Source organism: Taudactylus pleione, unplaced genomic scaffold (assembly GCF_031769625.1).
Source record: "Taudactylus pleione unplaced genomic scaffold, aTauple2 ptg000114l, whole genome shotgun sequence".
In the NCBI taxonomy this organism is placed as follows: domain Eukaryota; kingdom Metazoa; phylum Chordata; class Amphibia; order Anura; family Myobatrachidae; genus Taudactylus; species Taudactylus pleione.
The window spans coordinates 27,767,015-27,788,607 of record NW_028284516.1 but is presented as its reverse complement, the minus strand read 5'-3'; the positions used below and the strand labels follow the sequence as shown (position 1 = coordinate 27,788,607).

General features: G+C 44.2%; 1 protein-coding gene across 2 annotated transcripts in view; it reads left to right on the top strand.

Annotated features, from left to right (window-relative positions):
* The first annotated feature begins 10,363 nt into the window (after nt 1–10,363).
* The window catches only part of CUNH8orf34 (chromosome unknown C8orf34 homolog), a 351,910-nt gene continuing 340,680 nt past the window's right edge, over nt 10,364–21,593 (top strand). For both annotated transcript variants that reach the window (XM_088471481.1, XM_088471480.1), the window contains exon 1: nt 10,364–10,572. In XM_088471481.1, coding sequence (XP_088327607.1) covers nt 10,501–10,572 — 72 coding nt within the window. In that variant the 5' untranslated portion in view covers nt 10,364–10,500. The remainder of the gene's footprint in view (nt 10,573–21,593) is intronic.

Genomic DNA, 21,593 nt, shown 5'->3' with positions numbered 1-21,593 from the left:
GCTGGCTTGACCGTTAAGGGTGCTGTAACCCCCGAAAGTACACTCCAGTCCAAACCAAAAAAAAAATTATTTTCTGTGTTTGTGAATTGTGTGCGCAGTAGCCGCACGTGCATCAACAAAGTAGTGCCAAGCGTGCGCCTGTGTCATAAGTAAAGGGCCGGCTGGCTTGACCGTTAAGGGTGCTGTAACCCCCGAAAGTACACTCCAGTCCAAACCAAAAAAAATATTATTTTCTGTGTTTGTGAATTGTGTGCGCAGTAGTCGCACGTGCATCAACAAAGTAGTGCCAAGCGTGCGCCTGTGTCATAAGTAAAGGGCCGGCTGGCTTGACCGTTAAAGGGTGCTGTAACCCCCAAGTACACTCCAGTCCAAACCAAAAAAAAAATTATTTTCTGTGTTTGTGAATTGTGTGCGCAGTAGCCGCACGTGCATCAACAAAGTAGTGCCAAGCGTGCGCCTGTGTCATAAGTAAAGGGCCGGCTGGCTTGACCGTTAAGGGTGCTGTAACCCCCGAAAGTACACTCCAGTCCAAACCAAAAAAAAAATTATTTTCTGTGTTTGTGAATTGTGTGCGCAGTAGCCGCACGTGCATCAACAAAGTAGTGCCAAGCGTGCGCCTGTGTCATAAGTAAAGGGCCGGCTGGCTTGACCGTTAAAGGGTGCTGTAACCCCCGAAAGTACACTCCAGTCCTAACCAAAAAAAAATTATTTTCTGTGTTTGTGAATTGTGTGCGCAGTAGCCGCACGTGCATCAACAAAGTAGTGCCAAGCGTGCGCCTGTGTCATAAGTAAAGGGCCGGCTGGCTTGACCGTTAAGGGTGCTGTAACCCCCGAAAGTACACTCCAGTCCAAACCAAAAAAAAAATTATTTTCTGTGTTTGTGAATTGTGTGCGCAGTAGCCGCACGTGCATCAACAAAGTAGTGCCAAGCGTGCGCCTGTGTCATAAGTAAAGGGCCGGCTGGCTTGACCGTTAAGGGTGCTGTAACCCCCGAAAGTACACTCCAGTCCAAACCAAAAAAAATATTATTTTCTGTGTTTGTGAATTGTGTGCGCAGTAGTCGCACGTGCATCAACAAAGTAGTGCCAAGCGTGCGCCTGTGTCATAAGTAAAGGGCCGGCTGGCTTGACCGTTAAGGGTGCTGTAACCCCCGAAAGTACACTCCAGTCCAAACCAAAAAAAAAATTATTTTCTGTGTTTGTGAATTGTGTGCGCAGTAGCCGCACGTGCATCAACAAAGTAGTGCCAAGCGTGCGCCTGTGTCATAAGTAAAGGGCCGGCTGGCTTGACCGTTAAGGGTGCTGTAACCCCCGAAAGTACACTCCAGTCCAAACCAAAAAAAATATTATTTTCTGTGTTTGTGAATTGTGTGCGCAGTAGTCGCACGTGCATCAACAAAGTAGTGCCAAGCGTGCGCCTGTGTCATAAGTAAAGGGCCGGCTGGCTTGACCGTTAAAGGGTGCTGTAACCCCCAAGTACACTCCAGTCCAAACCAAAAAAAAAATTATTTTCTGTGTTTGTGAATTGTGTGCGCAGTAGCCGCACGTGCATCAACAAAGTAGTGCCAAGCGTGCGCCTGTGTCATAAGTAAAGGGCCGGCTGGCTTGACCGTTAAGGGTGCTGTAACCCCCGAAAGTACACTCCAGTCCAAACCAAAAAAAAAATTATTTTCTGTGTTTGTGAATTGTGTGCGCAGTAGCCGCACGTGCATCAACAAAGTAGTGCCAAGCGTGCGCCTGTGTCATAAGTAAAGGGCCGGCTGGCTTGACCGTTAAAGGGTGCTGTAACCCCCGAAAGTACACTCCAGTCCTAACCAAAAAAAAATTATTTTCTGTGTTTGTGAATTGTGTGCGCAGTAGCCGCACGTGCATCAACAAAGTAGTGCCAAGAGTGCGCCTGTGTCATAAGTAAAGGGCCGGCTGGCTTGACCGTTAAGGGTGCTGTAACCCCCGAAAGTACACTCCAGTCCAAACCAAAAAAAAAATTATTTTCTGTGTTTGTGAATTGTGTGCGCAGTAGCCGCACGTGCATCAACAAAGTAGTGCCAAGCGTGCGCCTGTGTCATAAGTAAAGGGCCGGCTGGCTTGACCGTTAAGGGTGCTGTAACCCCCGAAAGTACACTCCAGTCCAAACCAAAAAAAAATTATTTTCTGTGTTTGTGAATTGTGTGCGCAGTAGCCGCACGTGCATCAACAAAGTAGTGCCAAGCGTGCGCCTGTGTCATAAGTAAAGGGCCGGCTGGCTTGACCGTTAAAGGGTGCTGTAACCCCCAAAGTACACTCCAGTCCAAACCAAAAAAAAATTATTTTCTGTGTTTGTGAATTGTGTGCGCAGTAGCCGCACGTGCATCAACAAAGTAGTGCCAAGAGTGCGCCTGTGTCATAAGTAAAGGGCCGGCTGGCTTGACCGTTAAAGGGTGCTGTAACCCACAAAGTACACTCCAGTCCAAACCAAAAAAAAAATTATTTTCTGTGTTTAGCCGCACGTATATATCAAATCGATATAACATAAATGGAGGACCAAACTTTCTCCGATAAAAATAAAATAGAGAAAGATCAAGAACCACTTCCTCCTAGTGCTGAAGCTGCTGCCACTAGTCATGACATAGACGATAACATGCCATCAACGTCGTCTGCCAAGGCCGATGCCCAATGTCATAGTAGAGGGCACATACAATCCCAAATGGCAAAGTTCAGGAAAATGACCTTGAAAAAGACATTTAAATCAGCTGAAGAGAAACGTAAACTTGCCAATATGCCATTTACGACACGGAGTGGCAAGGAACGGCTAAGGTCGATCCCTAGTATGTTCATGACTAGTGGTTCAGCTTCACATGACGATGGAAGCACTCCTCCCACTAAAAAAATCAAAAGAGTTAAGCTGGCAAAAGCACAGCGAAGAACTGTGCTTTCTAAGAAGATATCACAAATCCCCAAGGAGAGTCCAAGTGTGGTGGTGGTTGCGATGCCTGACCTTCCCAGCACTGGACGGGAAGAGGTGGCTCTTTCCACCATTTGCACGCCCCCTGCAAGTGCTGAAAGGAGCACCCACAGTCCACTTGCTGATATGCAAATTGAAGATGTCACTGTTGAAGTACAACAGGATGAGGATACTGGTGTAGCTGGCGCTGAGGAGGAAGTTGGCGAGGAGGATTCTGATGGTGATGTGGTTTGTTTAAATCAGGCTCCGGGGGAGACAGTTGTTGTCCGTGGGATGAAAAAGCCCATCACGGTCATGCCTGGGCAGAAGACCAAACATTCCACCTCTTTGGTCTGGCAATATTTCTATCCAAATCCGGACAACAACTGTCTTGCCATATGTACCATATGTAAAGGTGAAATAAGTAGGGGTAGGGACGTCAACCACCTAGGAACATCCTCCCTTATACGGCACCTGCAGCGCGTTCATAAAAAGTTACTGTCAAGTTCAGAAACTTTGGCTCAGACCGTAAGCAGTCCAGGGACACCTAAATCCCGTTGTCCTGTTGTATCCAAGCGCCTGCAAACCACACCGTCAACTCCCTCCTCGTCAATTTCCTCCTTAGTCAGGATCGGAAGTAGTCCTGCAGGCCATATCACTGGCATGACTGACTCTCCTATCCGGGATTCCTCCGGAGGATCCTGCATTGCTACGCCTACTGCTGCCGCTGCTGCTGTTGCTGCTGCTGCTGGGAGTCGTTCATCATCCCAGAGAGGAAGTAGGAACACCACTACTTTTACTAAACAATTGACCCTCCAACAGTCCTTAGCGAGGAGGATGAAGTACGACAGCAGTCATCCTGAAGCAAAACGTATAACTGAGGCCTTGACTGCTATGTTGGTGTTAGACGTGCGTCCGGTATCCGCCATTAGTGCAGTGGGATTTAGACAATTGATGGAGGTAGTGTGTCCCCGGTTCCAAATCCCGTCTAGATTCCACTTCACTAGGCAGGCGATACCGAGACTGTACAGAAACGTCAGAAAAAGTGTCCTCAGTGTCCTGAAAAATGCCGTTGTACACAATGTCCACTTAACCACGGACATGTGGACAAGTGGAACAGGGCAGACTAAGGACTATATGACTGTGACAGCCCACTGGGTAGATGTATCACCTTACGCAGCAACAGCAGCAGCGTCACCAGTAGCAGCATCTCAGAAACGCCAGCTCGTTACAAGGCAGGCTACGCTGTGTATCACCGGTTTCAGTAAGAGGCACACCGCCGACAACCTCTTAGAGAAACTGAGGGAAATCATCGCCCAGTGGCTTACCCCACTTAGACTCTCCTGGGGATTTGTGATATCTGACAACGCCACCAATATTGTGCGGGCATTACATCTGGGCAAATTCCAGCACGTCCCATGTTTTGCTCACACAATAAACTTGGTGGTGCAGAATTTTCTGAAAAGCGACAGGGGCGTGCAGGAGACGCTTTGGGTGGCCCGAAAAATTTCTGGCCACTTTCGCCATTCAGCGACTGCGTGCCGAAGACTGGAGCGCCAGCAAACACTCTTGAACCTGCCCCGCCATCACCTGAAGCAAGAGGTTGTGACGCGGTGGAACTCAACCCTCTATATGCTTCAGAGGATGGAGGAGCAGCAAAAGGCCATACAAGCCTATACATCCACCTATGACATAGGCAAAGGAGGGGGTATGCACCTGACTCAAGCGCAGTGGAGAATGATTTCCGTGTTGTGCAAGGTTCTTCAGCCCTTCGAACTTGCCACACGTGAAGTCAGTTCAGACACTGCCAGCTTGAGTCAGGTCATTCCCCTCATCAGGCTTTTGCAGAAGCAGCTGGAGAAAGTGAAGGAGGAGCTAAGACGGAGCGATTCCGCTCGGCATGTGGGACTTGTGGATGAAGCCCTTCATTCGCTTTGCCAGGATTCCAGGGTGGTCAATCTGTTGAAATCAGACCACTACATTTTGGCCACCGTGCTCGATCCTAGGTTTAAAGCCTATGTGGTGTCTCTCTTTCCGGCCGACACAAGCCTGCAGAGGTGCAAAGACCTGCTGGTGAACACACTGTCAGCTGAAGCGGAACGTGACACGTCAACGGCTCCTTCTTCATTTTCTCCCGCAACTGGGGCTGCCAGGAAAAAACTTAGGTATCCTAAGCAACCCGCTGGCGGTGATGCAGGGCAGGCAGGACCAAGTTTGGACATCTGGTCCGGACTGAAGGACCTGGCAACAATTTCTGACATGTCTACTGTCACTGCATATGATACTGTCACCATTGACAGAATGGTGGAGGATTACATCGGTGACAGCATCCAAGTAGGCATGTCAGACAGTCCATACCTGTACTGGCAGGAAAAAGAGGCAATTTGGAGGCCCCTGTACAAACTGGCTCTATTTTACCTGAGTTGCCCCCCCTCCAGTGTGTACTCCGAAAGAGTGTTTAGTGCAGCCGGGAACCTTGTCAGCGAAAGGCGTAGGAGGTTGCTTCCACAGAATGTGGAGAAGATGATGTTCATCAAAATGAATTATCAGCTCTTCCAGGGAGACCAGCCTCCAGAACGTACAGAGGGACCTGTGGTGGTGGATTCAAGTGGGGACGAGTTAATACTTTGTGAGGATGAGGATGTACACACTGAAGAGGGTGAGGAATCGGTGGATGAGGAGGATGAGGATGACATCTTGCCTCCGTAGAGCCAGTTTGTGCAGGGACACATTAATTGCCAGCTTGTTTTGTGGGGGCCCAAACGAACCAATCATTTCAGCCACAGTTGTGTGGCAGACCCTGGCGCTGAAATGATTGATTTGTTAAAGTGTGCATGTCCTGTTTATACAACATAAGGGTGGGTGGGAGGGCCCAAGGACAATTCCATCTTGCACCTCTTTTTTTCTTTGCATTATGTACAGTTTGGGGCCTAGTTTTTCTAACTGCCATCCTGTCTGCCACTGCAGTGTCACTCCTAGATGGGTCACGTGTTTGTGCCGCCCACTCGTGTCGCTTAGCATAGTCATCCAGCTACCTCGGTGCAACCTTTTGGACATAAAAACACTATTGTGAGGTGTGAGGTGTTCAGAATAGACTGGAAATGAGTGGAAATTAAGGTTATTGAGGTTAATAATAGCATAGGAGCAGAAAAACCTACAAATTCTGTGATTTTAGCTGTTTTTATGCTTTTTTTCAAAAAAATACAGATCCAAAACACAAAACCCAGAACCCAAAACACGGAAGGGTGGTTTTGGCAAAACCAATCCAGATCCAAAACACGAAGAAAGATCCAGATCCAAAACCAAAACACAAAACACGAAAAGTGGCCGGTGCACACCCCTAATATATATATATATACATATATACATATACGATTAATATTTATGTTAAACAAATACAGAGGAAAATAGGGATAAGATTTTATTTCCAAAGAAAAAATACTCCACATCTATGTCACATACATACATCCTACTGTACTGACCACATTGACAATGTCCCGTCCCCCCTCCCGGGACTCGCCATGAATGTGTCTCACCATGAATAGAGTCATCAAGTTTCTTGTTTGCCCGATTTCTTAAGATCTGGGAGGCAGATCTAATCTCCTGGGAGAGTGGGAGGCCTCCCTGAAATTTTTTAGTCTACAGGGCATTCAGGGAGAATAGGCATGTATGGTCCCGTTAGAATGAAAAACTAGTTCCAAAGATGGCCATAAAACCTCAGCTTCTGGTACTATGGATTTTAACATCAGAGAAAAAAAACAAAACTACCATAGCAGCAGGGGAGCAGCTCCAAAACCAAAACTACTATAGCTGCAGGGATGCAACTCCGGCGAGGCCTGTAGTTGGAGGAGTCCAGCCTTCCCTGTCAAAGCTCTATAAGTAAATGTAGCCTTTACAAAATGTTGGTATTGGGCCCACACTTGTCTAATTATTTCCCGGACGACAGCCCAATACAAAGTTTTTCTGTGAATAACCAGCACTATATAAATATAGTATTTCAGGAGGGACAAAGTGTTCCTGGACTCCCTCTTGATTATAATTGTCATTCCCTGTGGTGAAACATCTTTCTTATCAATTAACTACTTCAACACAGGTGACGACAATCATAAATTAAGAGGGAAATCCAGGAACAGAGCATATAGCCACCCATATTTGTGTATGTACACCTGTGTTTCCTCTCTTTGGTTCCCTGTACTTTCCTTTACCCTCTTTCTAGTCTTTGTTATATTGTAATGTGTGAGTGGCTATTTCTGTAGTGTGTGAGGTGGGGGTGAGGTGGAGGTGTTGCTGCAGAGTGAGAATGGTGGTAGTATAATTGTAGTGTAGTGGAGGTATTGCAGCCGGAATTGGCATGTAATGCCGGCGGCTGAATTACTAGCTGATCATATACCGACACCAAGAGACAGAAGGGGCCAAATCCCGACTGGGGCTGGTAAGCACACTAACCCTCCCCTCTCCCTACCCTAACCCTCCCTTAGTGGTGCCTAACCCTAACCTCCCCTCCACGGCATTTTCATCAGGACTGATGAAAATGCTGTGTTATTAAAAGGCATTGAAACGTTGACTATCACCACCGCTACTTGAGTGACTTTCTTTCCAAAGCTTGGAGTACCACACCACGAATACACTGTATGTATGTATGTATGTATATGTATATATGTATATATATATATATATATATATATATATATATATATATAATTAGTCCATGAAGCTGCACTCAATGTACATTAGCCTCAGTGTGTGGCGGTGCTCTGCTCCACTAAAGACATCAAACTTATAGAGTCCAAAAACGGAATGGGCACTCACCAAGCAGTTGTAGTAAATTGACCCTCAGGGTCTCTATGGTGGATATATGATGGTGATTTTCTGTCTGTTCGGACCGAAACGTCGACTACAGCTGGCCACACACTAGACCAACTTTCATCCAACCATCCAACTAGTTGATTGGTTAGAATGAAAATCTGGTAAGGTATGGGAGTAAATGATGATCATGCAATTTGCTCTTAAATGTTAGAAAACAGATGAAAATGGTCGTTCAGACAAATTTGTTAAATGTTTGATCTAAACAATTTGTTCAAACAACAGTTTTTGTCCATTTTTCGGCGTTTGGGAGCAAATTGCTGATTGTCATTTGCTTTCATCCCTTACCAGATTTTCATTCCAACCAATCAACTAGTTGGATGGTTGGATGTAAGTTGGTCTAGTGTGTGGCCAGCTTACCATTATACATTATGTGAGTGATTAAATCAATTTTCTACAACTGATTGATGAGTGCCCATTCCATTTTTGTAGACAGATAGAATGTGATAAGAATCACATAGACCGAATTAAAATCCAACAGAAGTTTATTTTCTCACCACTGGCAGGAATACAGGTCAGTGCAGTGTTCATAGGCAAGATGTTGCAGCAGGTACACAGAATGTTCCATACAGCAACACAGTTCTTTTAGTGGACCCTCTGGTCCAGGATCTCTAACACTAGTCATCCCAGGCCTATAACCTGTCTAATTTACAGTCAGGATCATTGTGGATTTGCACTGACACAACTTAAAAGACAGATAACAGGTGCTGCTAATTAGCCTTGCTTGTGGCTTACAACTGGTCCCAGGAAAATCTGGACCGTATCTCATTACCATGCTGTTTATTGCTCCATCTCTGCACAAACCTGCTGCTCCACATTAACGTCATGTGAAAGCATGCTGTCCCTGTCACAATATATATATATATATATATATATATATATATATATATATGTATGTATACAGACCCTCCAACATGACCCATTCCATTAGGTACAAAATGCTCAGCTCCTGGATTTCCTTCTTAATGTATGATTAGACAGACACCTGTGGTGAAACACCTGTCTCATCAATTACCTAGTTCAACACAGGTGACTGCAATCATACATTAGGTGGGAAGTCCAGCAGCAGAGCATTTTGTACCTAATGGAAGGGGTTATTTTGGGTTATTTATATAAATATATATATATATATATATATACATATATATAAATAAATAAAAAAAACATATGTCCACAGATTGCACACATCACTTTGAAGAGCGTTGCGGGTACCAGATCTGTAAACAGCAATAAAACACCATCCGTTTCTTGAAACTCAATTTAGGAATGTAACCAGCGCACAATTTAAATTGCCAAGAAATGTTTAACTGTCATGGGGACAACATACTGGGTTTAGAGCATGGCTCACCCTGAAATCATATTAGATTATGTAAAGTATTGATTACTGTTCTGACCAGTGTGTTATGAGATGGCCTTTTTGATCCTATGTTCTGGACTTTAATATTAAACATTTCTTGTTTCTTGTGATGTGCTGGTTACATTCCTAAACTTGAGTTTCAAGAAACGGATGATGTTTTCTATCTATCTATCTATCTATCTATCTATCTATCTATCTATCTATACAGTTCTATTTTCCAGCAGGAACAAGCAGGAACTGAGTTCTTGAAACTCTCAATCTATGACATAATGTCCTGGGCCAAAATGTATTTTCCATAAGATAAGTTTTGTTTTGAAAGGCTGAATACGGGACAGTTGGGAGTTTATATATATATATATATATATATATATATATACACACGTATCAGGTGCTGGGAAGGGGTGCCACGCATTGGGCTGCCGTGACGGTACACTCCAGGTACATAGTTACAGCCCTAAGTGGGGTGAATATGTTGTGGACAATGTAGCCCGGTGGCAGGCGCCTCCATTGTCTCCCATAGTTCTGCCACTGTGTGTGTATGTACAGTAGCGGCTCCAGTCACGGGCAAGCCTTTCCGTCGTCCGGAGCGCCACTGTATCCGGAGGGCGCAGGAAACGCCCACCACCCTCCTGGAGGTAGAGGAAATATTTAAGCTCAGGGGGAGGGAGCGGAGGAGGGAAGGGGCGGCAACTCCATACGACGCTGGGCGCAGCACAGCCTAGCGCCGGCCCTGTGTATGTATGTGTGTATATACTATATATATATATACACACGTGACACCACACACACACTTATCTATTCATAGTGATCCTCAGCTAACCTGTGCATTACTTTACCCACGCATACACATATAAAACAAATTGCTAGACAGAAAGACGAAGCACAAACCAATCAGAAAGAGGTGCTCACAGTCACATAGACAATGCTGAGCTGTCTGCAAGCAGCACCCAATCAGGGATTATTGCATTACTGCCTCACTCACCAGGGCTGCTGCCTGCCATACGATGAAGTTGTCCTGCAAGGAATGATCGCTAGTGCTCTGCCTGTCTCAGCCTGGGAGGGGGCTGGAGCTGTTGTTCCTGTAACCAAGCAGCCACAGTAAGAGCCTGGGAGGAGGCGGGGAGAGGAGGCTGACACCATGCACTTTCCCTGCATCCTTCTTACAACTCTTCTTCTCCCCACACAGAGCCATGCACCTAGACCTCCTCCATTCATCTGATTGATGATTGCATTGGCGCCTGGTCTGCTGCTGCTTGCCTTGGGGAAGTTTGGACAGTTCCCTGCAGAGGTGGTGTGGGGAGAAAGGTGGTGCACTGGTGACCCTCTAGGAATACATCGGGATATATTGGTTGGTGGTCCTGATGGCGGCGTCTCGACAGCAAACCCGGATTCAGGTCTACCTGGAGACCAACAGGATTGGTCCTCTGTTTGAGGTGAGTGCAGTTCTAATGCAGTGCAATGCGATCGCAGCTCCCTCGGCTGCCAAGGGGTTAATGTGATTAAGGGGAACGTGCACCCGCTCTGTGGCCACATTGCCCATGTGTTGAGGATGTGCCGTACATGCAGAATGCCCATCACATGGCACATCTCCCGTACAGTGGGTCTGGGCTGGTAGCGGCTGTACTACAGTATTGCATTAATGATTACATTGATTTACTAGTACAGACGTCAGTGTATCCATTGCATCTGTTAAACAGTTTGCAATAAAAGGATGTTACTGTACATTGTTTTTTTTTATATTAGCGCGTGACGAAAGAACAATAGACCCCAATATATCAAGCTGCACCTTTCATGCTGATTAGAAGGTGATAACCATGTAAGATGTATGTATTTTTAATTGGGAATCATGAAACGTTGAGCGGACTTAAGGACCATCTGCAATACAAGAGAGTTTCTATGCCTTCTGATTTGCTGCCATTAACTGTAAGTTGCGGGAGGGAGCAGATTTCGGTTTAATGTCATGAAGAGCTATTGTGTGTGTATGGAAATGCTGACTCCAAAGCGTCCTGCCTGTTGCCATAGCGAAGGGAGCAGCGCCCAGGTGTGCTGGCTTGTGAAGCTACGCCAGCGCCCCTAGCGGCCATGTGCTGTTATTCACTGGATTGTTCACATACTGTGAGTTTGACACTTGGCTTCCACTGTACAACTTGTCATTTATTAGCAGTTCCATTACTATATGCCACTCAGAGTTAAAGCTTTAAGATTTGGCAACTCTGCATTGTACACTCTGTTTCAGTGAGCATTTCTGAGCATGATAAATGTACGTATGAAACTAGATGTTCTTTTGTTAAGATGTTATGTCATTATGTTGTGCACACCCTACATTACTTGGCTTATAGTAGTATGTCTATCAGGGATGTTGCTACCCATCCATAAATTAAAATAATAGAAAAAAAATGTTTTTCTTCATTACATGAAAAAATAGAGGTGAGTAATAATCCCCCCACTAATTACTGTTATACAAACTGTAATATGTGATTCTCTGAGAGCTGAGATGAGAGAAAAGCAATAAAAAAAAAAAAGGAGCAAATTTGCTACTTGGCATAACCATGTTGCACTGCAGTTGAGACAGATTTAAAATGTGCAAACAGATTTCGGGGTCAATTCAATTAGCCGCGATGGGGAGGAGTTGTAGTTGCAATGGTGTGGAAACTCCAGCAATGGAGCCTCATCTTACCCCCCTTCGCGCTCGGTCTCATCCCAGACTTGCAATTTTTGTACAAAGCCCTTTTAAGGCTGTAAACAAAAAGCAGCAAGTTCAGAGCTACTGTAAGTGCAGCATATAGCCATTACCTGCTCCCACGGCGAATATAATTGAAACAACCCATGGGCGTTTCTATAATGGGTGCAGTGTGTGCGGGTGCCCACACCCTGCACCCATAATTTTAATACTTACCACTCCGCCGCCAGAGTCCCACGTCGACGCCGGTTCCAGAGCTTTCAAAATCGCCTGGAAAATGGCCACCGTGGCCATTTTCCTGGCGTTTTGCACATGCACAGTAGGAAAAACACAGGGAAAATTTCTGTGGCACCATTTCCTGGTGACCTGCGCATGCGCTGTCGACTCTGGGCACACTCTAGCGCCCAGAGTCTACCATTGCAGCGCTGCGCTCAGTGCTCAGCCGGCCGCTGGAGAGAGAGGAGGAGGCCCGGACAGAGACTGCACACGGGGACCCCCTCCTCTCTTGAAACGACCCGTCAGCAGTGTGAGCGGCATGTCCTAGCTGAAAACTGAATTGCAGTGTATAAATATATCTGGTATTGGTGGGCTACAAGCACAAGCAAGCAAAATAAATAAAAGTATTTGCACCTTTTGCATTGCAATTTGCATCCTCCTCTTAAGACTACCCTGAGTATGGTTTGTTGTTGCAGCTCATACCTTAATATGTGGACAGATCTTGATCTAACATATTAATGTGGCAAAAAGAATTATAGCAGTCAGTACGTTTTTGTAAAATTGCCTGTCAATAATTTTTTCAATAACTGTTAAGCCGGCTGTACTCCAGACGATATGCCTAATAAGCAGTATTCAGGTGCTTTTGAGATCAGTCACATGTGCTGGAAAAAGGGATAGTTAAAAATAGCACCTGCTTTAGTGTTGCATTTTTAACGTGTTTTTCATGCATGAAGCGTCTGCCAGTGCAGTGTATTATTGTGGTGTACGTCTGATGTTTTTACAAGCAATGGTGGAAACGCACCATTGACTTGTATATTTGTTCTATTTGTATTGCATTTGCCATCCATTTATTAATTTGTGAAAAGCTGAAACTTGTTAACGAGCCCTGGACTTGCAATGGAAACATAATTTATCGTGTAATAATAATTCTTATCACTGACATCCAATTGTTAAGTTTTAATGCATGTATTTCTGCACATTACGCTACAATAGACATAACTGCAGGTACACGTAACTATCTTCTGTATAAATATGAAGGTTCATTTTAGGAAGTAGGGAGGACAATTATTCTCATGCTGCAGGCTGTGATTATTAGCAACTTTGTTTGACAGTATGTGAGTTTTCTCTAAAACGACCTCTATCATCAGAATCTCAGAAGCCCTGAGGGTAAAACATTTTATGTGGTATTGGCCAATTCTTTAAATAGTGTTCGGTAATGTTAATAGGACATTGATGGTGTTACAATATTCAGCTGATAACATTATATTATTTATTTTGTCATTACCCAACGCTGTTAGGTAAATTCAATTTTCAGAAAGGCAGCTAGTCTATAGGTACAAAATATTAATCATTTCACTGAAGAAAATTGATTAGATTTTGTATCTGAGGGCAATATTTTGCGAATTTGTTTTAAAAAAAACAAAACTAAAATAATCAAATAATCAGTTGCAATCAAACTTTTAAAATGCATCATGAGATTTCCCTAAAATGTATCTTTTCTTAAATGCTGTAGTTGCAGAATTTCATTCTTCTACAGGTTGAGTCATATCCAGATATTCCGAAATACAGAATATTTTTAGCATGACTGAGATAGTGAAAAATTTGATTTTCAATGGTTCAATGCACACAAACTTTGTTTAAGGCACAAAATTATTAAAACTAAAGTATAAAATGACCTCTAGGCTGTGTGTATAAGGTGTATATGACACATAAATGAATTTCATGTATGTTCACAAACTTTGTTTGAGGCACAAAATTATTGAAAATATTGTATAAACTTGCCTGCAGGCTGTGTGTATAAGGTGTATATAAATCATAAATGCATTCTATGTTAGATTTGGGCCCTATACCTAAGACATTTCAATATGGTATGCAATTATTCCAAAATACGGAATATTACGATATCCAAAATACCCCTGGTCCTAAGCATTTTGGATATGGGAGACTTTGCTTGGGCCCTCAGCCCGGGAGACAATCGGGAAGCCGACTGCCTAAATACCGGCAGCCGGCTTCCCGACTGTCTTATCCCGGCATGGGTGAAATGCCGGGCGTCTAGATATAGACGCCCGCATTTCCCCGACGCTGGGAGACCGGCGCCCGGCATCACGATCGTACTGATGCCGGGCGCCGCGAGCGGACAGCCGCGGGGGGGGGGAGGGTTAGGTTTAGGGCTCCCGGGGGGGACTTAGGGTTAGGCACCCCCCCAGGAGGGTTAGGGTTAGGCTAGGGGGAGGGAGGGTTAGGGTTAGGCACCCCCGGGGGGAACTTAGGGTTAGGCACCCCCCCGGGGGACTTAGGTTTAGGCAGCGGGGAAGGGGGTGGTTAGGGTTAGGCACTTAGAGGGGGGATTAGGGTTAGGCACTTGGGGGGGAAGTTAGGGTTAGGCACCCCTAAGGAGGGTTAGGGTTAGGGAGGTTAGGTTAGTGGATACTTACCTATCCATGATCGGGATTTCCAGCGCTGTCGGGCTTCCGCTGCGTCGCACTCTGCTTCTGTCGGGCTGCCGCTGAAGGGAATCGAACCGCCGGCCATGCGGCTGACGGTATTTCATACCAATTCCCTCAGCTCCTCCCTGCTTTGTTTTTATTAAAGATAGGTGTCTCATTCATTGGCTTAATGCATTGATTTAAGTTATTGATGTACTTATATTATTACTTTTGAAGCTCCGCCTAATGCGTTCCCTATAATGTATTTTATTGCCTATAACTGTACTAAAGGATAGTCCTATTTCCATGTGACTGCCAGGCACAGGGCAGGGCTGGTGCAAGTTTTCTCTGAGCCCTAGGTTTAAGCTTACCATCCAGCTTTCTCCCAAGACCATCTTATTACTTTCCTTACATGCCCCATGCAGCCTGCCAGCTTTTTTCGGACATATCCCTCTGCCCAGCAGCTCGTCCCTCACATGCACATCTGTCAGCCAACTTTACCCTTGCATGCACATCTGTCCATTTTCTTCTCCCCCCCCCCAGCTTTTTATTGCCCCAACCAAAGAAACAAGAGGAGTACTATCTAGATAGTGCACTAAGGTCCACTAATATTAATTAAAATCTTCATACTTTATTGATTTTCTTTAAAACACATAATTAATTTTCACTAAACTGAAATCCTGCCAAGTACAGTATTAAAAATTATTATAGACAAAGAAGATCCAGAAGAGCATAATAAGTAAATAAAAAAATTCTATATCAACTGTAACCTGTTCATTATATAATTTTCCATATATTTTTGATTACCACATTTAACAATGTTATGTTAATGTATAGATAACACATATATAAGGTCGACACTCTGATAAAAAAAATAACCCCAGTACACTAGCAGGTACTTATTCCTTTGTTTCAATGTAAGGCGTCATCATTCACAGACATATCTCTAGGAACGATGTCGCCCTAACCCTGGCAGTATCTACAGGCAACCCGCCGACCGCATGTTCACTTGCTTCAGGGAACGCTGACAATGACATCTTAACTGGGAGGGCAAATTCAAATTCCCGCCCAGTTGTGATGTCAGGCCAGACGCATCGAGTGTGCCGATTGGTAAGTGTGTATAAAGCTCTGATGGGGGGTGAGTCTGCTGTCCGATCAGGCGTTAAAGTGTGTACCCATACTTAAACGTAAAGGAGAAATGGCTAGGAGGCACTCAGAGGACTTTGTGAAAACTCTAAGGGGCCTATTTATCAATATTATTTTTACAAAAAAATTTGAAAAAAGGGGGTTTTCACACAATTTTCACATTATTTAGTATCACATAAATTTATTAAAGGGCAGTCAGATTAGTTTTCATGAAAAACTACTCTATGCCCTTTAATTTGCATATTTTTATTATGCAGATTGCATTTCTCATACTTGTAATGGGAAATGTGATCTGCCTGAGATTTACTAAAAATAAATTGTAATAAAATAAGTGGGAAAGCCCTGTAAAGATAACCAGAGCTTTCCCCCCAGTCCCCCGACTCCTGATCTGCTCTGACGGATGGTGAGTCGGCAGTGCATGCGCGGACACCTCATTCGCAGGGCCAGAGCTTTATCACAAGCCCTGATAAATTCCTGTGATATTTCCTAAATTCGCAATGTGAATTTAGGTGAAAATATCACACTACAACTGCATTTCAAATGCGGATTGTAGTAAATGGGGCCCTTAGGATATTAATTCAAGGGAAAAAATAATGTGATGTACCTACTGTTAGCATAGGAATAACCTCTTCAGAACAATGTAATGTAAGACGGAAAGATCCTGGTTGGCTGTGCAGCTTGGCCGATCAAACTATATCGCTAATGACCACGGGAGAACGCATATTGTCCTTATACACTGGGCCGACATCACTCCAGTATGCACCCAACTTTTTAAAACTATTCTAAGGGGTATCCACTACCAGATCTGAAAACGACTGCACGATTACGACAGTGTAATCGTACAGTCGTTTGTCAGTTGTGTGATGAGCCTGCACTGAACGAGCAGACGTTCAGTGCAGGGTCATCAATCATCTGGAAACATGCTGAACCTGACGACATCGTCAGGTTGACCAGCATGTTGGAGAGATCATAGATGTCTAAAAGACCAGCGGGCACGAGCATCGCTGGTCGTTTAAGACACTTTTGCAAACGATTGAACGATCAAACGATCATGATCGCTCAATCGTTCCACTTAATCGTGTGGTGGATACCCCTTACTGTCATTCTTTTGGGGTAAATCTAACTAACAAATATCCTACCGCTACCACCAGTTTGTCACGACCTGCATTCACTTCGCTCTTGACCTACAGTACATTAGTAATAAACATTACAATAAAAAGCCAGATACACACCCTTAACTAGTTGAGGTCACTAGGCTATTACTGCTAGTGATTTCAAACACGCTGAAGTCTGGCATATGATGCAGGTGTTGTCTCTGGGCATATGCAGAGAACTGTAAGTATACCTTAATATATAATGGTTAGACCCTCATTATCAGAGTGTATTTAAGGTGATATGCTTACAAAATACAGTTTCCCTTTTTGGATATATATCACTATTGGGGAAACAAAATCTGTGAATGTGTAGACTTGCCCTTTAAAGGAAGAAATATACAGGTTTCTTATTTACACAATTATGGAAATGCTAAGTGAAAAGTGTTTTGTTTCTACACTGGAGCTGCACAGGTTTATATCTTGCTTTGGGAAAACAAACCACTGTAAAGTAGGGACTAATGGGAAAGTGGGACTACAATAACGATCTAGGAGGATTGAGGGGTATACGCTCAGCATCCCGGCGGTCAGGATGCCGACGCTTACATTGCTGTTGCTGGAATCCCGTCGCTGGTGAGAATCTCGGCGCTGGCATCCCGCCGGATACCGTAGGTAAGTTAGGGGGAGGGTTAGAGTTGGGCACTCGGGGGAGGGTTAGGTTTAGGCACTAGGGAGGGAGGGTTAGGGTCAGGCACTGGGGGGGAGAGTTAGGGTGTGGGGAAGGGGAGGTTAGGATTAAGCACTAGGGGGAGGTTAGGGTCACGCACCAGGGAGGGAGGGTTAGGATAGGGAGAGAGGGAGGATTAGTATACTGACCAACAAGTGTTAGTATGCCCGCCGGGATTCTGACCACCGGCATCCCGTACCCAACCCTGATTGAGGCATGGTATAAAACAAGATCTGGCACCCAAAGTTTAGTTTCAGTTGCCAATTAAAATGATTTTATTGCATTAATTACATACATCAAATACAATTACAACTATTAGAAATATATTTTTATTTTTAAACAAAAGAATATCATAGAGCACAGTGGCGTAAGTTCATTCCAGACGCCCGGAGGCAAGTTATAATTTGGTGCCCCCCCCCGTCATAGCCGCTGACACTGTAATGAAGAATTCGCATGCAGACAGGCTATAGATAGATGAATGCAGCAGCTGATGATCTGACATGGAGCTCTCCATTAGTGTATGGTAGCTTCCCATGTGCCGGGAAGGGGTTCCATGTATTGGGCGGCCATGACGGTACACTCTGGGTACATAGTTATAGCCCTAAGTGGGGTGAATATGTTGTGGACAATGGAGGAGGTGCCCCTTTCAAAGCTGGAGCCCGGCGGCAGGCGCCTCCATTGTCTCCCATAGTTCTGCCCCTGATAGAGCAGGGTTACCCCTTTTAGCCCCCGAGTTCCATGGCAAATACCTTTTTCCCTGGCCCTAAAATCAACCCTGCATTTGTTTTATGCAGCAGCTAGTAACGATACTGGATCAGAACCTCTATACACACCTTCCTATACCTTCTAATGTCCTGCCTATACCTTCTAATGTCCTGCCTATACCTTCTAATGTCCTGCCTATACCTTCTAAGGGTGACGCTAGTTTGCGTACGCAGTCATACCATAAATAAAGACTTAGATGTGGAATCTGTGGTTCCAAAGCACAAGTGATATTCAGGTAAAAGTGCAGACAGTTACACGCAATTGATCAAGACACAATTTAGGCGCAAAAGGAAATTATACAGACCGCAAGTACAGTATACATACGCAGGCGCTTCCGGACCCAAAGATAGGCATCAGCAAGAGACCCCTCGTCATTCAGCATTCAGCATGAAGACTCAGAACCAGCGTTCGTGCACTCATATTTATACCCCCCCCAGAATATACATTGGTTCTCAGGGGTGAAGCATCTGTTACAGCACATTTAACAGGCTGGTTCAAACAGACTCTCCCTGCCTCTAACAGCTGGGGGTCTTCCTCTTCACGCCTCTCGTAGCATCCTAACAGTTGTTTCTAAAATATACATTTTGTTGCTTGTAGGCTCTGCGATCCATAACTCGGGAATACATGATGCGATCTCCCCACCGATAACATCGGAATACTGTAAAAAGGATACGCATCAGTACAACTCCTAACATGACTTGTTTAGCATGTATAATACCTTAGTTATCAAATATCTTTACTTCTCAGCATTTAAACTAACTGAACCAACTTAAATCATATACTTTAGAGCTTATTGAACCTTATGTGTGAATATGTAATGTGTGGGTATTCAGGGTTTGAAATAAGGATGCTAGTTAACTTGGGGCAGATGCGTGCGCATAAAGCTAATAAACCAGTGGTTTCATATAAAGTCCTATGCATTCCCTAATATGCGACTAGTTAACAGCGCAATTGTGTGTATTAATGTGTGTATGAGAAGTGGTGAAGATGCAAACGCATGGTGCTATTAGTATTATCGCCACATGTACTAAAATGTGAGTTTGTCTAAAATGGCGCTTAGGCGGCCATTTGCAAAATGGCGTCTTGCGATCTCATTTTCAAGATGGCGTCTTGCGGCCAGTCGCAAGATGGCATCACCGTGATTAAATTTTAACCTGAACTTGTGTTAGCCAATTATTCAGCTTCGACAGTCCACCCTTTGATAGCAAACAACATGCTATCACAATCTGTTATTAGGATTTAATTTAGGCATACATTTACATATTATTTGGTATTATTATGGGATGGCACAAGGTGGTTCTTTATCCATCAATAATGTGTCTCTGGGTGGGGACATAAAACTACTATTATACGCACACCGCGGATCTTGGGAGATCATGTGAAAGGTGTGGGAATGCACCAGGCTTATAATAGCAGTCTTGAAGGGGAATTTGAGACTTTACATCATCTGAGGTGTTCTATGAATAACATTTCAATAATACATTCTATGCATGTTTAAATATAATACATCAAATGATTGTATTTCCTAGCTCAGGGTTGTAATGCAGTTCTATATTTACCTCAGTATACATATTGTCATTACTGACCACCATCATAGTTTCATTCTTTTGTTTCACTCTGTTTCTACATTTTCCACACTTCAACACAATAGGAACACACAGGACACATATACCAATTATTATGATGACAATCAGTATAAGGATTAAGAATTTGCCTATGCTGGCGATCACTTCCTGGACCCATTCCCCTAGACCTGAGAACCATTTTACCGGGTTCAGCCATGCCACCCATCCTTCTATCTTTTCCCCTACTTCAGCCACTGAAGCGTTATGGTTCTTGCGAAATTCCCACTTTAGCTGCAGAATTTCATCCATCTTCCGGTCTATCACCTCTTTAGGGTCGCTGGTATCATTGGTGACATAGGTGCAATATTTTACTCCAAATTGGGTGGCCAATGTTACGCAATACCCTCCAGTAACAGCAGTTAAATAATTCAACACTAGCCTGTGTTGCACCAGTTCTTTCTTGTACGCTTGCAATTCTTTCCCTGTATACCTAAATGTGTCATCGTACATCTCGGTGATATTATCTATTAATTTATCAAGTTCCTGGATATATCTAAAATTTAATGTACCCCGAGCAATCCTGGTGGGGTCCAATGCGACCAGAACTTGAAAGCCAGTTGTCTCACTGATTAACTAAGTGGCTTTATGTATATCACCAGGTACCATATTTCTTTTGCCTCTGTGTTCATATTGTGTGTGAAGATATAGTGACGGTGTGTTTTTATGTATACCCAGCATTTCAACATGTGTGAGGATCATAACTTCTGGGACTACTCTTCCCAGCCCAGGTAACACAAACCTTCGGAACTCGGGGAGAGTTCTTCCACAGATGAAATATACATTATCAGGGAGAACATAAGGAATGGTATGCATCATTATCATTAAGCACATTTCCCTTGCAAACAATCCTATTTCTGGTTCTTCCATCTGGTACATGCAAGTTTCTGGCTGTATTATTTTAGCACAATAACCATTTGGCACCTTACCAATAATTTCTTTGGTGGAACTCAATGTATACCGATACCTAAAATGTTTCCCACCAGACTTAATGGAGCTCAATAGATCATGGTTTATGGACTCATTATCAGCTCTTTGTGAGAAGGTCATCGTCTGATTATTCCCCGTCACTTCCCAACTCCCGGGTTTATTGGGGTTAGTTATGTTTAAACACAAAAGTGATCTATCTACTTGGAATTGATAGAGTTTGAAATGAGGTGGTTTGGATGAGAGGAATTTTCCATCCAATGTTTTCCCTTTTTGTAATTCTAAAATTTCCATGATATTCAGCGGAAATGGCACCAACCCTACGTTTTGCTGTCCCTGGGGCACATGTGAACACACCCAGCAATCAGTTTGATTTAACACTTTGCCTACCATGCTATGATAATCCTCTAGAGGATACCCACCCCAGTACGGATTATTTTTAGGTTGGCACCGTTGGATACAGTTCTCATCAACTAGGGACCCACAAAGCTCACAAATACAGGAATCTTCAGACGATAACCCTCCACACCTTCCCCGAGTATCCGGAATGACAGCTCTTTTAACAATAACAGTACTAAGATTGGAAAGACACTCCCCTGATTGGCATTGCACTCCTCCTGATTCCACTCCATCAGCACTGCCATCAGCTCCCATTTCCTCAATCGGTCCCCCATCACAGACACTGGATATCCCTGGACTGACCAGGATGGTGAACACTCTAAAAGAGAATATGAAAATGAACACAGCAGCCCCATCCATTGTCACAACAAGACCTTCAAATTTCTCTCAGTTCAGGTATCTTACTATGACCTTTTCAATCCTCCCGGAACAAGCTCGCGAGCGACAGATCCACG